The sequence below is a fragment of the Mauremys reevesii genome, linkage group 2, assembly GCF_016161935.1.
Source record: "Mauremys reevesii isolate NIE-2019 linkage group 2, ASM1616193v1, whole genome shotgun sequence".
Taxonomy (NCBI): Eukaryota; Metazoa; Chordata; order Testudines; family Geoemydidae; genus Mauremys; species Mauremys reevesii.
This window is the reverse complement of record NC_052624.1, coordinates 114,237,061-114,252,805: the sequence shown is the minus strand read 5'-3', so window position 1 is coordinate 114,252,805 and position 15,745 is coordinate 114,237,061. Positions and strand designations below refer to the sequence as shown.

The 15,745-nt window shown below is 48.4% G+C and overlaps 1 protein-coding gene across 7 annotated transcripts in view; it reads right to left on the bottom strand.

Moving 5' to 3' along the window:
• Positions 1 to 15,745, bottom strand: part of TGFBR1 (transforming growth factor beta receptor 1) — a 101,415-nt gene that overhangs the window by 68,644 nt on the left and 17,026 nt on the right. For 2 of the 7 annotated variants that reach the window (XM_039521687.1, XM_039521688.1), the window contains 2 exons: positions 12,810 to 12,878; positions 12,339 to 12,517 (listed from right to left, as the gene is read on the bottom strand). The exons of 1 other annotated variant lie outside the window; for it this stretch is intronic. Coding sequence is in view for 2 of the 6 variants with exons in the window: in XM_039521685.1 (XP_039377619.1) it covers positions 6,847 to 6,925 (79 nt within the window). In the remaining 4 variants the exon portion in view is untranslated. Of the gene's footprint in view, positions 1 to 6,087; positions 6,142 to 6,281; positions 6,605 to 6,846; positions 6,993 to 12,338; positions 12,518 to 12,809; positions 12,879 to 13,700; positions 13,717 to 15,745 lie in introns of those variants that run through there. 4 more of the 7 variants (XM_039521689.1, XM_039521685.1, XM_039521691.1 and 1 more) reach the window with 4 other exon arrangements.

Here is a 15,745-nt window from a genome sequence, read left to right as displayed (position 1 = left end):
ACCTGTACTCTTCCTCCTTGACAGGTCCTGGATTTGAGGTACAAACTCCAGAAATGGCTAGGTCTGATGAGGATGGAAGGACTACTTTGCCACCAGAGTATATATTCCCAGGGGACTTCAGAGTGGCTCTGAGTCCTTGAGACTATGCAGATCCTCATCACGCTTTCTGGAAAAGAGTGACAGCCTCAAAGTTGAGGTCCTGGATTGTCTGCTGAACCTTTGGGTTAAGACCAGAGGAGTGCAACCATGAAGACTGTCGCATAATAAAGGAAGAGGCCATGCAGCGAGCTGCAGAGTCAGCTGCATGCAGATCAACCTGCAGAGCTGCTCTGCAAATTAGCTTGCCCTCCTCCACCATCGCCTAAAATTCTTGTTTTGTCTCATCAAGAAACTTGTCAAACTTCAAAATTGCATATCACAGGGTAAAACTGTAGTGCTCCCACAGAGCTTGTTGGTTTGCAATATGAAGCTATTACCCTCCTGTGGAATAAAGCTTCCTTCCAAAGAGGTCTAGTTTCTTTGCCTCCTTTTGTTTGTTGGTGTCAATACATCTTGGCTGCAGATACTACCAGAAAACCCAGAGGGGGACTGTTTAAAAAAAAAAAAAAATGTGAACCGTTAAGAGGGGATACAATACCTCCTTTCTGCTCTTTTTGCAGTAGGTGGCAGCAGGGCCGGCTTTAGCAAGTGCGGGGCCCAATTCGAACTGTTTCAATGGGGCCCCGGCAGGGATGACTATATATATAAAAAAAAAAAATGTAAAAAACACATGGGGCTTGTACTCACCGGACAGTGCTCCGAGTCTTCGGCGGCGGGTCCTTCACTCGCTCCAGGTCTTCGGTGGCACTGAAGGACCCGCCGCCAAAGTGCTGCTGAAGACCCAGAGCAAGCGAAGGATCCACTGCCAAAGTGTCGCCGAAGACCCGGAGCGCTGCCAGGTGAGTAAAAATTTAAAAGGTGCCTCTAGCCAAGGAAGAGATTCTCACTGGGTGCAGGGCCCTCTTAGGCGCGGGGCCCGATTCGGGGGAATTGGTGGAATTGGCCTAAAACCGGCCCTGGGTGGCAGAGATGGAGTCTGCCATAAAATCTTAGTAGACTCTAGAATAGCCATAATAGGGAGAGCTCTCCTCAATGGAGGCACTAATATTAAAGTGTCCACAAGCCTGTTGGACTTTTCCTGGACCTGCTGCCGCGACAGCCTCATCAGGAGACAAGGAGGATGCCAATGGCTCTTGGGGATGATTCTATTGCAACTCTTCTCAGGATAGCTTGTGAAATGGCTCCTATCCCTGCAGGTGCCAGGCCCACTACTGAGGTTGAACAGCTTATGGCACTGATATTCTTAACAACCAGCAGAGGAAGTAGGTTGGGAAGGATGTGGGGGTGCTCTGGATTAGGAAGGGAACCCCAACAGTTTCGAAAAAGGCCACTGATATGACCCTGGTCCAAATGTGAGCAGACCAAGGGTCTTTGTGGTATGCTCAATGCTGGAACTGAGGCTAAAATCAGAGTGGGCAGGCACTGCAAACAGGCCGCTGGATGTGTCCAAGCTGACATGCCCATGAACACTTCAGAATCTGAAGAATCCACTTCTTCAGACCCTGGATGTACTATCATCAATACCAGAGAAGCAGGCTCAGATTCTGGAAAAGGGGATACCAGCGAGATCATCTGTGGCTTTCCCCTAGATAGCACCATTTTAATCAGTACACTAATTGTCAAATCCAGTAGTCCCCCATGGTGCAGAGGGTAGCTGTGAGTGTTGGTCCCTTCAGTGCTGGTGCCAAGCAAGAATCATGAATTGCAGGGAAAGGCAGTACCAAGAGATACAACAACGCTCATAGCCACAAACCCCTCAGGAGCAGAAAGCATTGGGAAGTCATTGTGATTTTGTGGCACCAGGACCTGAGGCAACAACAGTGAAGTGACTCCCAAAGTGCCTGATCTCAACAGGCCTGACCTGGGCTCTGCAGTCAGTGGACTTCCCCGTTTTGAGGCTCATTCTGGGGAGCACCTCCATTCTGAGCCCAGCTCCAAGTCCTTGGTAGAGCCTCCAATCTTGAGGTGACCTTAGAGGACATGCAGAACCTCTTTGGCATGAATTAAATCCATCCGTCCATCTTGGGAAAGCCACAGCTGGAAGAGCACTGCTGATGGATACAAAGACACTCCATACCCAGATTGGGGGAGTTGGCTCTGATGGAGGAAGGAGCATGATTCCAATAGCCCATTCTTCAGTCTAAGTGCTCTGTTCTTTTTGGATTGGGACTTTAACCTTTTACAGCTAACTGCACCTGTCCCTATCATGAGGCTCTCCCAAGAATGTAAAGCAACTGGGATGTGGGTCACTAACTGGCACTGGCTTGCTACAAGAGTCTGAAGCCTAGAGAATGAGGCATAACTCCAGCACCAAAACCAGTATCAGGAGGCAATGTCAAAAACCATTTAAAAAAAAAAACCGCCCACACACACACTTCTGCTAAGCTAAAACTAATATCTATAATGAGACAGAGAAGAGACGTGCACAAGCAATAGAAAAACAAGGGGGAGGGGAGGTCAGAGGCAGCTCCACCCTTTATGCCTATGTACAGTGTGTAAGGCAAGTGATACCAAGTGCTACCGTCTTCAAAGTGAATTTTGGGTGGTGACCTGACTACCTAAATGCAGTCTAAAAAGGTAGTCAGCCCTTCTTCCTAGGTTCTCAAAGCATTCTATGAACTCAGCAAGACTCAACATCCTTATGAAAAGGGTAGCTATCTCTATTTTACAAATAAGAAAACATGCACAAAAGTTACCATGGACACCACAGGCAGCAGTAGTACTGGGGCCTCAGCACCCTCACTCTAATCATGTGGAACAGGAAGCTCCAGAGCATCCTCCTGGGGCCAAGCTTTTAAAAGTCTCTTAGAACAGAAGCAGGACTTCACAACCCAAGTTGATAGCACCAGGCCACTAATCTGGATTTTTAGTTTTGCCAGGAATTGAGAACAAGGGAGAAAAGGAAAGACGCCCATGGTGTCTAAAGGAAAGGAGAATGTAGAAAAATTACACTAAGAAAAATTCTTAACTGGAGAAGAAAAAGGTTATCAAGGGCAATAATTTTTAAAAGGTAAAGTAGACTAGGGAAGGGAATTAATAAGTTTTACAATTAAAATATGCAAGATGAAAACATGAAGTCTGTGCAAATAATGACGGTCAGTATGAGCTGCAACAGTGTTTAAGTAGTGAACTCTTTGGGGCAAGTATTGGTCTTTTTTTATAAATAGAGCTCCCATAGAAATCAGGGTATTTATAAATTATGAAAAATGACTTACTGAAGTCAAAAAGTGTCTAATTGACAGCCCTACGTATACCTAGGTATATCATACACAGGACAACTTTCATAATGTGACCCATTTTACACACTTTCACAGCCAAAACTTCCACTGAAAGAGCATTTCTCCTAAAGAATAAGTACAAAATAGAACTGGTTTACTGAGACACTAATTGTAAATTTTAACAAGTTATAAGAAGTCACTCAGAGGGTTCCAACTGAAGAGGAAGAAACATGGTTCTCTTTGCAGTGCTGATGCCAAGAAATGGGTCATCCAGCTTCACAATTAACTACTCCCAAGACAGCATTCATACCAGATAGAAACAAGATCTCAGATCACATTTATTTAACTTGAAAACAGAATAATTTTACATGTAAGATATCTTCTGTGTTTGTGTGAACCAGGAGAAAACTTAAATTTTAAAAACAGACACCCTTAGTTCTGTTAAGTTTCTTGTATTGCCTTTATGAAAGAAAGCAATAGCAAGGTGTCTTTAAAAACATTTAAAATGAATTTAAAAAAAAAAATCACAAGCTCACTCTTCCATCTGCTTCCCCACACTAATACAAGTTCTCTCCCCCCATTCCCAATAAGCTCTCTAATGGGAGAGATCAGAGTTTTAGTCACATGAATTTATATTTTCTGTTATCACATCTTAAAAACAAAAACAAAACACTTATCTATACCAGTTTTATTTCAAACAAGAAAATGATAATTCACTTAACTGCTATGTGTGGTTCCTAGATTAGGGCCAGGCAACACTAAAAAGTTGGAAAACAACTTCTTTTACAGGGATATTTCTATTAAGGCATGTCAAGACCAAGACGATCTCAGCTAAGGCTATGTCTACACTGCACTTTTGTCATTAAAGCTTCTGTCGCTTAGGGATGTGAAAAATACCCCCCAAATGACAAAACTTTTGACAAAAAGCACCGGTGTGGACAGTGCTTCAATGGCGGGAGCCACTCTCCCACTGCCGAAGCTACTGCTTCTCATTTGGGGGTGATTTTATTTTGTCATCAGGAGAGTTCTCTCCTGGTGACAAACAGTGGCTACTGCAGCCACACAGCCACGCCATTGTAAGGTACACAGTGTAGGTAAAGTCTAAGTGAGGGACCAAAGTTTGAAAACCAGATCTAGTACAAAATAGACACAGGGTTCAATTCTTAGGTTTACGACTTGTATAGGATAGGGGTAGGCAACCTGCGGCACGGTCCTGGCCACCAGTCTGGGGGGCTCTGCATTTTAATTTAAATTAAAACTTCTTAAACATTTTGAAACTTTATTCACTTTACATACAATAGATCAGTTATATATTATAGGCTTATAGAAAGAGACCTTCTAAAAAGATTAAAATGTATTACTGACACGTGAAACCTTAAAGTGAATAAATGAAGACTCGGCACACCACTTCTGAAAGGCTGCCGACCCCTGGACTAGAGTGTCATTATAGCTGACCTCCATAAAAATTACTTCATAGGCAGATTAACTCTGAAAACCATACCTTCTCTGCAAGTGATCGGAAAGCATACATACAAATGTTTTCTACTATCACTATCTTTTCTCGATCATTTACCACACATTAATGAAGCCGGTGACTTAGAAAGATCCAACTTTCTACATGATCACTTAATGGCTCAGCTGAAACAGAATGCCCTGTCACTTAAGCACTTATCAACCTGTATGCCCAGGGAAAGGTTCAGAGCTCAGAGTTGGCTTTCTTTCTGTAAATATTTTCTAGCAGATATAAGATTTTCTACATAATGTAAACCTGAAACAGGCACAGTTATGAAGATTAAGTTGCTCAAAAGTTGCTATGTCTGGCCAAGAAAGCCAGAAGCAACAAGGTATTTAACTTCATGCTTTCTTCATTGCTTCCATGTCACAAAACCTTCATTTTCCTCAAAATAAGTTGTGCAACTTTTGGGTGGAATACAAATTACACTGACTATTATTGCTCAAGGTTAAGTTTAAGATGTTACTCATCTTCTGCAGAGAAACCATAAACAATTTGGGTAAAACCCAGACTGTAAGGCAGGTCTCAAAGTCACATACCACACAACACTGATTGCAAAAGAAAAAAAAAAAAAAGTCTTGAAGCTTTCCAAGTTTCAATTTAAGAAAAAAAGTGTAACAAAAGTTACAAAATGTATGCAATATACTAGAAGTATTGCTTTTTTGCCTAAAAAGTAACTCAGTAAAATAATAAAAAAGAATATGCATACATATACATACACACACATACACAAACCACACAGCTTTGTGTTCATTATTGTAATTTGCTGGGTTACAGAAAGGAAGATTATGTAACTAAACAGGTCTAGGGCTGTTAGTAAATCTCTCATTTAGTAATGTTAAAACAAAGTGCCACTACTAAACATATCACATTTGCTATTTGGAGAATTCAAGGAACAATTTTGCTATTGTCTTTAGTTCCCTAAAATCACAAAACAGCTCCGGCAATATCCTTCACATATATTGTTCTGACATGAGATCTACCGCAGGAGTCTGCTGGGGGAGAAGGAGAGAAAGCCCAAAGAGCCAGGTAAACATTTTAGTATATTGTACTTATTTATAAAATGTGTATTTTGTACAATGCACAGATTTGCAACGTAAACAGCATTTAACCTAACCAATCACCCAAGCCAGATCTGATCACATATCTGCTGTGCATGAGCACATAATACCAGCGTATTGCAAGCCGATGCCTAACTGAGCTAGAGCAAGTGACTCCTTACTTCAGGAGACTCAAGAAAAAGGGTTTTTACTTTACCTAGCTGGAACATGCAACATGTAGTTCCACAGCTGATGCTAACTCCCCTCCCCACATTTGTAAATCACACTGAAACAGTTACATTGTGACAATAAGCCTGCAGCACGTAATGGATTTCCCCGTTTCGGTCACAAAGACGGGACACCTCGGACAGGAGACGGAAGTTTTCAGGAAAGACATTTTATCCAACTGACCCAAGTCTTTATATCAGGGTCAAAAGGTCTGCGGCGGCCACCCAAACCCCAGATCACTAGCAGCGAACGAGAGCGAAAGTTGCCAGCGCGGTCACAGCTGAGCCGGGTCCGGGCTCACAGACCCCATCGGCCGGGAGCGGAGACGCCGGGGGCTGCCGGCTCCTTCCCGCGGCGGTGGGTCAGGACCGGATGCAGAGCGCGACGTGAGGCACTCGCGGCGCTGCCCCGGGGCCAGGGGCGCAGACAGCGGGTTCCCAGACTGCGGGGGCAGCCGCCAGAAGTGGGCGGCGCCGGCGCGCTCGGTGCCCTTCTCACCCCGCTCCCGGACAGCGGAGGGAGGAGCCGCTCCGGACCCCCGCGGACCCCCGCCATGGGAGCGGCCCGGCCCGGCCGCTTCTCAGCGGCATCAGGGGCTCGTCGCGTCTGCTCTGCGCGGACCCAGCGCCGCCGGGCTCGGCCAACAAAGGCACGTGAGCTCCGGGCCCCGCCCGGCCGGACCCTGCGCCATGTTGTTGAAAGGAGCCGGCGGGGACCCGCGGAGCCGCCTCCCCGGCCCGTTACTCACCCGCCGCCCCCGGCAGCAGCAGCGCCGCGGCCGCCAGCGCGAGGAAGGCCCAGGGCCGCGGAGGGGCCGTTAGCTCCATGGCGCCGCCCGCTCGCGCCGAGGTTCAACCCCGCGTCGTCCCCACCGCAGCTTCTCAGACTCCCTCGCCCTTGCGGCCACTATATAATGTAACTGACACACAGGCGCCTCCTGATTGGCCGCCCCCGCCCCTCGCCCCGCCTCCCAGGCAGCTGCAGACATTCCGAACAACAACAAGAGTCTAGAGAATACAACCGGCTCGGCGCGCGGCCAAGTGGGAGGGGCGGGGGGCGCGAAGCTGGATGAGTGACAGAGGGGAGCGTCTTCCTCCCACCCCCTTTGGGCGGGCGCGCCCGGACGAGGGTCCAGCCAGCCTGTCCCTGCGCTGTGGGCCCGGCCGTAGGGCACGCGCGGGGGCTGGGGCGCCTCGCGCTCGGGCGGAATGTGGATGCGATAGAGCCACCTCTGCCCTGTCGCTCCCTCCTGCTCACACGGACCGAGGCAGGGGGCTGAGGCGGGGAGCTCGCTCCGCCTTCAGCGTGAGGCGAGGGCGCCACAGCCGGGCCTGGTACTGGGCAGTGGAGCGGGGCCGCTGGAGCTAAGTGAGGAGGCGACAGAGATGGAGCAGGGCTGGAGGCTGCCCTGGGAATACGCTGAACAGTGAGGGGGGGGGGGGGGGGGGGGGAGAGATTGTGCACACCCAGCAAGTAAAGCTTTCAGCGGTGCTCGAGCACTCTCTAGCCAGGGCAGCACCCAGAGACTTTTCCCCTAACGCAGGAGGAGCCCAGCATCATAGCAAATCAGATTTACAGAAAGCAAGGAAATTCCTGACTAAGTCCTTGCAGCTATGCATATATCACTGAGCATTCTTTTGTAAATCTTAAAGTATGGAAGGCACCAGATGAGGTTACAATTAGGACCCACCAAATTCACTTCCACCACTGGAGAAAAAAAAAGTGACCAGCTCTCAAGCACTCTTAAATTTATCTTGAAAATGCTGCAACATCAAAGAGCTTACCTCCATTACAACCTTCAACTGAGTATTGCCACTACCTAAGGCTATGTCTACACTACAGCCTATGTCAGCATAATGTGTATGAATAAACCACCACCCCCCCCAGGGACCTAAATCACACCGACATAGATGCGCTTGTGCACAATGCTATGTTGGCAGAAGAGCCTCTCCTGCCAACAGCTGCTGATGCTTGTGGAGATGATTTTCTGTATGTTGACGGGAGAGCTCTCTCCCACTGGCATAGAGCATCTTCACCAGATGCAGTATAGCTGTGCCACTGCAGTGCTGTCCATATAGACATGGCCTAAAGTTTCATTCAGGCACACACAAAACCCCTTAATTTGTCAGTGTTCCCTCTAATTTTTCACACCCATATGTGGAATGAATTTTGCTATGTACACAGGGTTAGAGTGCAGGGGGGTGAGGGCTCCAGTTGGGGGTGCAGGTTCTAGGGTGAGCCTGCGGATGAGGGGCTTGGGGTGCACTGGGGCTCCTCTGGGCTACAGTGGGGAAGAGAGGACTCCCCCCAGCTCTCTCTCCCTGCAGCAGCACCTGGGCTGGGGGGGAAAAGGTGCCTCTCCCCCGGCCGCAGCAGGTCCAGGGCCTGTGGAGAGGCATCTTTCCTCGCTGCAGCCCTGAATGCCTGCATAATGCTTAATAGGCAGCTGCGTGGCCACACAGCTTAGAGGGAACTTAGATTTGAGTGTAGTGCTGCTTTTAACTCAAGTTGGCTAACCATCTGTGGTAAACGCTGACGCTCCACTGAGGGCACCATGTCAGCTGCTAATACAATATGGGTGCAGGCTCTAGCGCCACTCCAATGCCACTAGTCCTCCATTTCCTTCCCTAACCTCCACCCCTGCCTTGAGTTCACCCAGAAAGGGCAGGCAAGGTCTCCCAGAAATCACTGGGGAAGAATTCATACATTTATCTAACTTACTGCAACACAAAGAATTGTGGTATATGCTCCATAAGTCTTAGCACCATATGCAAGAGAACAGCGCCACTAGCAAGGACGCAGCAGCTCAAATATTATTTCAATGTGGATGTTTTTGCTCACACTAGACCAGTGGTTCTCAAACTTCATTGTACCGTGACCCGCTTCTGACAACAAAAGTTACTACATGACCCCAGTGGGAGGGGGGAACCAAAGCCTGAGCCCACCGGAGTCCCACAGCCCCAGGCTGGAGGGCCAAAGCCTGAGCCTACCACCCCGGGCAGGAGGGCTAAAGCCAAAGCCCAAGGCTTTCAACCCCAGGTAGAAACCTGTAACCTGAGTCCCACCACCCAGGGCTGAAGCTCTTGGGCTTTGGTCCTGGGCAGAGGACTCAGGCTTCAGCCCTGGGCCCCAGCAAGTCTAATGCCAGCCTTGGTGACCCCATTAAAAAGGGGTCATGACCCACTTTGGGGTCACAACCCACAGTTTGTAGAAAATTGTTGATGCGACCCAACGTAGCTGGGGATGAGGGTAGAGGTGAGGGCTGCGGTGTAGGGCCAGAAATGAGGGGTGCAGGAGGGAGTCAGGGCTCTGGGCTCGGGGTGCAGGTTCTGGAGTGGGGCCGGGGATGAGGGGTTTGGTGCAGGAGGAGGTTCCAGGTTTTGGGGGGGCTCAGGGCTGGGGCATAGGATTGGGGCACAGGGTTGGGGTGCGGACTTACCTCCGGCAGCTCCCATTCAGTGGTGCAGAGGCAGGCTTCCTGCCTGTCCTGCAACCATGGACCACACTGCACCCCAGAAGCAGCCAGCAGCAGGTCCTAGGTGGAGGCGCAAAAGTGGCTCCGCACGACTCTTGCCTGCAGGTACCATCACCCCCACAGTTCCCATTGGCCAGAAACTGGCCAATGGGAGTGCGGAGCCCCGTGGCCTCCCTGCCTAGAAGCCAGACCCTCTGCTGGCCACTTCCGGGGCTCAGCACGGTGTTGGAACAGGTAGGCACTAGTCTGCCTTAGCTGGGCAGCACTGCCAACAGGACTTTTAACATCCCGGTCAGTGGTGCTGACCAGAGCAACCCAGTGCCTGACATGCCACAATTCAGTACTGGGTCATGACCCTAACTTTGAAAAACACTGAACTAGATGACTTGTTCAAATAGCTGTTTCAGCATTCTACATTTTCTTACAAGCTCTCTAGTAGTAGGAAGCATACACTGCACAAAATCATGACTAATTTAACAATTATTTATTCATTACTTCTTTCCCCTTCCCCTTCTTTCATAGCAACCATCACTATAGGACAAACATCCAAACTGAATTTTTTTTTTTTGCTGAGCAAAATTCTTTGTACTCTTAATATCATTAAAGAGAAAAGTTAGCCAAAATCTTTACGATCTGACAAGTTATAATAAGCCCATTACATTCAAACAGGAACTGTACATAATGATCAAATTTGATAGTACAAAATACATTCAGTTGTCCAATTATTAGACATATCTAAGGAATCGGTTGACCCGCTATTAAAGTAATGTGTTCTGCAAAATGAACACTACAACATTACAGTTTGTTCTCGCTGCAAGGTTTAGGACAATAGTTTCAGGATTTTGTCACAACAATACCCTATCCTCCCCTACTCTATGGCTACTGCAGCACTCAAACTCCCTTTTTTTCTCTCCATTATCTTCCATCCCCCACTATTCCAGCACTCAACAGGTTTTACCCTTCCACATTACTGTGGCATAAATTTTCTCATTTCTGTTCCTCTTATCCAATTTACCCATTAATCCAGTACTTCAATTCCTTCACACCACCACTGGTGTAAGTAGTGGCTTTGCTTATCTACACCAAGGGTTGCAGCAATGCAGCTACACCAATAGCTGTAACTGTGGCAGATCCCCAATCTAAACAAGGAGTAAGAATGGTTGGTTGATGGTGCAAGGGCCCTGAGCCTAGTGGGCTCTTCCCATACTACTTGGGACCCACACCAAGGGAAAGGAGCACCAGCCAGTTCTCCAATTTCCAGTTAATTAATACACACACACACACACCTCACAATGAATTAACTTGCTCCCCCCATAGAACCCAAACAAATTATGTCCCTCCTAAACACACCCCTTAAGATTCCGGGCTTCCATTTTTTCCCTCAGCGGCTCTGCTCCCTCATTCCCCTTTTGGTAACTGGGGAAAGAAGCTGGGAGTCTTATCTCCCTCAGGAGTAGGAAGGAGTCTTCACCACAGCTTTGGGAGAGTGGCAGCATTAAAACCAGAGAGGAGGAGCTTCAGGTCTAGCCGGGTAACCCTTCACAGCCCGCATATGACTGACCCATCTGTGGGTAGGCAGGGGAGGGGAGTCATACTTGTGAGGGAGAAAAAAAGCTAGCCATGTACAGTAACTCCTCACTTAGTGCTGTAGTTATGTTCCTGAAAAATGCAACTTTAAGTGAAACGATGTTAAGCGACTCCAATTTCCCCATAAGAATGAATGTAAAGAGGGGGGGAGGGGTAGGTTCCAGGGAAATTTTTTTTTGCCATACAGTACATTACTATAGTTGGGAGGTGCCCCCGCCTTACCCCACATAGGTATAGCCCACTGGCACTAGAGACAATGAGGCTGGCAAGGAGGCTGAAAGTGCTGTAGGCTAGGAGAAGCAGGTTGCACAGCAGCAGCGTCAGCTTCCTCTACTCTGCAAACACCAGGGGCGGGGCGGGGGGGGTGTCAACCCTCGGTCTGCCCACGCCCCTCCCTTCCCCCCAGCCCTCACCCTTAACCTACTTCTTCCCCCGTCCCTCCTCCCCCTTTACTTGGCACACTGTGTCCTTGCTCCTACCCACTCCCTCCTGCCCATGGTAAATCAGCTGGCTTGCCACGTTCAGGGGGCAGGAGGGAGGGGGGAGCTTGCACGCCAAGTCCTCCCTCCTGAGTGCTGCAAGCCAGCTGACTGCCGCAGTCAGGATGCATGGAGAGGACAGGGAAGGCGCTGATCTGCAGGGTCTGCCAGCAGGCAGAAGGCACTGTTGGGGGGCTGCCAGCTGTGGACAAAGCAGGCAGCCCAACAACATTATAGTGAAGCATTGCACAACTTTAAATGCAGCATGTTCTGTAATTGAGCAGGGACGTAAGATTGAAACGACGTTAAGCGAGAGGATTTTAAGTGGGGAGTTACTATACAGCAGTTCTGATTGTTTGCCTTTCCTCAGAAGGCAGGGATGTGAGGAAAGACAGCCAAGCACAGCAGTTCTTTATAGATTAAGAAGTCTTTTTCCACACACATATAGGATGGCCTGTAAACCTTTAGTCTATGGAGAACACTCATACAGCTGGCAGTCCTGATATTATGTGTTCTTTCAGTCACTTCTCATTTAGGACTGATTCAAAATAAAGTGGTTGATTGTATCTTACAGAATGATGCACATCTACTTGAATTTTGTTTTTGCCAAAATAACATGGCATTGAGATATTCAATACATTTATGCAATTTCTAAAAGCTAAATCAAATGAAAACTTTCAGAATGCATAAACTTCTCACCTTCAGAATGTTACATAGGACTTCTTCACCTGGAGTAATAAATATTGTGCTGTAGCATCTTCATGGAAAAGTTCCCTCTAAGCCACTTCCTCTTTAAATTTAATCTTTCAGTCTTTCCTCCTTTCTTTAGCTTATACTTGACTCTGAATAATGCGGTGTGATACTGCGTGTTAAGGATGCTGTATAGAAATCAATAATATTAGAATTGTAATCACTTCAAGAGCATACTAATCAGGGGTGCTGGAAAAATTTGTATAGTGGGGTGTGGAGAGCCATTGAACTAAACTGTAAATCCTGTATATGATAGAAATCACTTCAAGCTAGGGGTGCAGCAGCACCCCTAGTTCCAGCACTTATTATCCTAATTCTAAACAAGTTTAGTATAAATAAACTAATGCTAGTTACAGGATGATGTGATTGGTTTCATCATCTGCTAGTGCAATTAAAACCCAGGAGAGAGAGAAAACTTACAAGTTTTTTGGAAGCAAGGTCAGTGGCTTGCATTTGGTCCAAATAGGAATCAGAAATGTAAGTCTCAACCTAAAAAAATAATTGAACATACAACATGATTAGTAAAGCAAAATGGCAAAAAACAAAATATGTTATATAAGAAAATTTGTCAGCCATTTATGCCAATATCTTGCTGTGGGCTCCTGAAATGATTCTAACAGAAAGAGGAAAGTCCTTTTCCAAGATTCAGTGCCAGTTGTTTCAGAGACACCATGTAATCAGAGACTCCAGTACTATCTTGTGGTAAATTTCTACTGGCTTCTAGAAGCGTCTCTATTTTTACTCATTCACAAGTTAACAGGGTAGATCCATGGTAATTTTTAATTCATTACCGTTGAATTTTACTTACCACTAATTTGGCTTCTCCCTAGTCCCTATTATCAATTTTTGACATTGGGTACCTCTGATCAGCAGATAGAAAAGAAAGAATTTGTGACTTCAGTTCCATGTAAAAGATTCAGTTCTGGTTGAAGAAATTAGCTCAGAAAAAGAGTATAGTAGGGAAGTTCACATGACTTTAAAATTCCAACCAATTGTGGAAAGAATCAATGTGAAGAAGTAGTGAGGAAAAGATAAGAAAGACCATTCAGGCTGCCTGGTAGTGATGGACTCAGATCAAAGATATTAAAAAATCCTTTTCTGGGTTGCTTTCCTTAAAATACAAACACTAAACATTTTTATCTCTTGGCTTTAAGAATGTAGGACTAAGGAAAACTAAGATAGCAGGAAATTTAACTAACTCTGAACACTGAATACTACAAAATAATACCTATATATAGTAGATATCAGAGCATATGTTGACTCAGAGAATTCTGAAAAAAAATCAACTTGACTGCAAGATGCAGAACTCACCTTCCAAAGATAAGGTCTGCACATTTAGCATCAGAGCAAGAGGGCATTAGTGTTGTGAAGCCAAGCACTCTAAATTAAGGAAATCTCAAGTAAAATTTCCACTGCAATGTTAATTGGCCTTGTTATACATCCTATTTTATGAGGCACTGATAATTGATTAATGCATACAAGTTATATTTAACAAGGAATACAGGAAGATAAAATACTGCATGTGGCTAAGTTAACAGGAGAAACCAAGTTTCTGAATATATAGCATTTTGGGTGTGTAAACGGGTCGACTCACCCCTGCGGTGCCTCCTGCTGGTTGCTCTGCGACTTTAGCTCAGTCCAGCCCTGGAGCACCCTCTGCAGGCCAGTGATCCACCTGTTCGTAGGCCCCCCGTGTCCCTCCCTGGACCCGGTGCCCTTTTACATGGGGCGCTGCCCCCTAGCAGCAACCCCTTTCTCTCTCTGGGTCTCCCCTTCTCTCTCAGGGAACCCCCACCCTCTATCCCTACCTTGCCTCAGTATTGGCTACTGCCAGTCGTTGTCTAGCCCTACACTCTGGGACAGACTGCAGTATCAGCCTACTCATCACAGACAAAGTTGGGTTTGGACCTGCTGCTTTGTCCTACCCCTAGGTTGCCCCCTGCAACCCCCAGTGCCTTTGGCCCACTGCTAGGCCACAGCCTAGGGCTTTCTAGGCCGGAGCTCCCCGGCTCCTCAGCCTTCCCCAGCCCTGCTGCACTCAAGCCCTAAGCAGCCAGGCCCATCTCTCTCTATCGCCAGAGAGACTGTCTGGGCTCCTGGCTTCCCTGCCTTTTATAAGGCTCTGTTCCTCAGTTTGGGGCGTGGCCCCCAGCTGCAGCCACTTCTCTAATCAGCTCAGCTTGAGAGCAGCAGCTCTCAAGCCCTGCCAAGCTGTTCCTAACCCCTTAAAACCCCGGAGCAGGGTCCACCCTGCTACACACCTCCCCCCTTAAAACCCCCTCCCCTGGGGATCATGGGGCCTTTTGGTCTGTGCAGCCCGGAGGTGTCCTGCCAGCCGTGCCTGCTTCTCCTCACTGTCTTTTAATTTGCCGGCCAGGGCTTCGTTCTCCCGCCGGACTTTTTGGAGCTCTGCTACGGCCGTCCTCCAAGCCTGCTCCATGGCATCTGGCTGCACCCGTAGATCTGAGTCCCCCAGGCCCTCTTCCCTCAGGGTCTGGGTTCCCCTGGTGGCCTGTCCCATAACCACCTGGGTCCATTTGGTTTCTAGGACCCGTTTCTTCTGGATTCCCGCCTCCTGCAGGGCCCACTTTGTCTGGGTCCCTCTCTCCATGACATGCAGGGTGATGGTCTGGGTCCCAGCCTCCTGCGGGGTCCCCACAATTGCCACCTCCACCGATGTCACCTCCCCAGGATCCAACGTGGCCCCTTCTGGACCTCCCGGCACCTCCCTTGGCCGACCCTCAGCCTTCTTGAGGGGGCAGTGCCTCCTTATATGGCCCAGTCCCTGGCAGCCCCAGCAGGCTCCTTGCCTCTTCACTGCCTTGGGCCTTGTCTGTTCCGTCACGGACCTAGCCTTTCCTATCCTGCCCTGCGCCGTGTTCTCTGGGCCTGGGCAGTCCCTCCAAAAATGGCCCATCTGCCCACAAGTCCAGCACGCTGGCAGCTGCCTGGGTTCCCTCACCCGGCAGGCAGCCCGAGGGACCTGCCGCTGCCCCTTCCCTGGGTGAGGCATCCTGCTCCCAGCCCAGTAGGGACAGTCCCTCTTTAAATGTCCTCTTCTTCGACAGGCATAACACATTCGGCGCTCAGCCGGGGGCCTCCTGGTCCCGGCTCCCCGCCTCTCCTGTCGGTCCTTACCACGCCTCCGGAACTCCGTCCTGAGGACGTTTACCAGGGCCCGCTGCTCCTGTAGCAGCTGGCCCAACTGTTTCTGGAGGGCCTCCTGCACCTCCCACACGTCCTGGTGGGCCTCCCGGATCCCCTGTAAATGGTTGGTCCCCTTCCTCTGGGGCACTGACACCGGGGCCCAACCAGAGACTGCATCCGGGACCTCCGCATAGAAGACCCCCGCATAG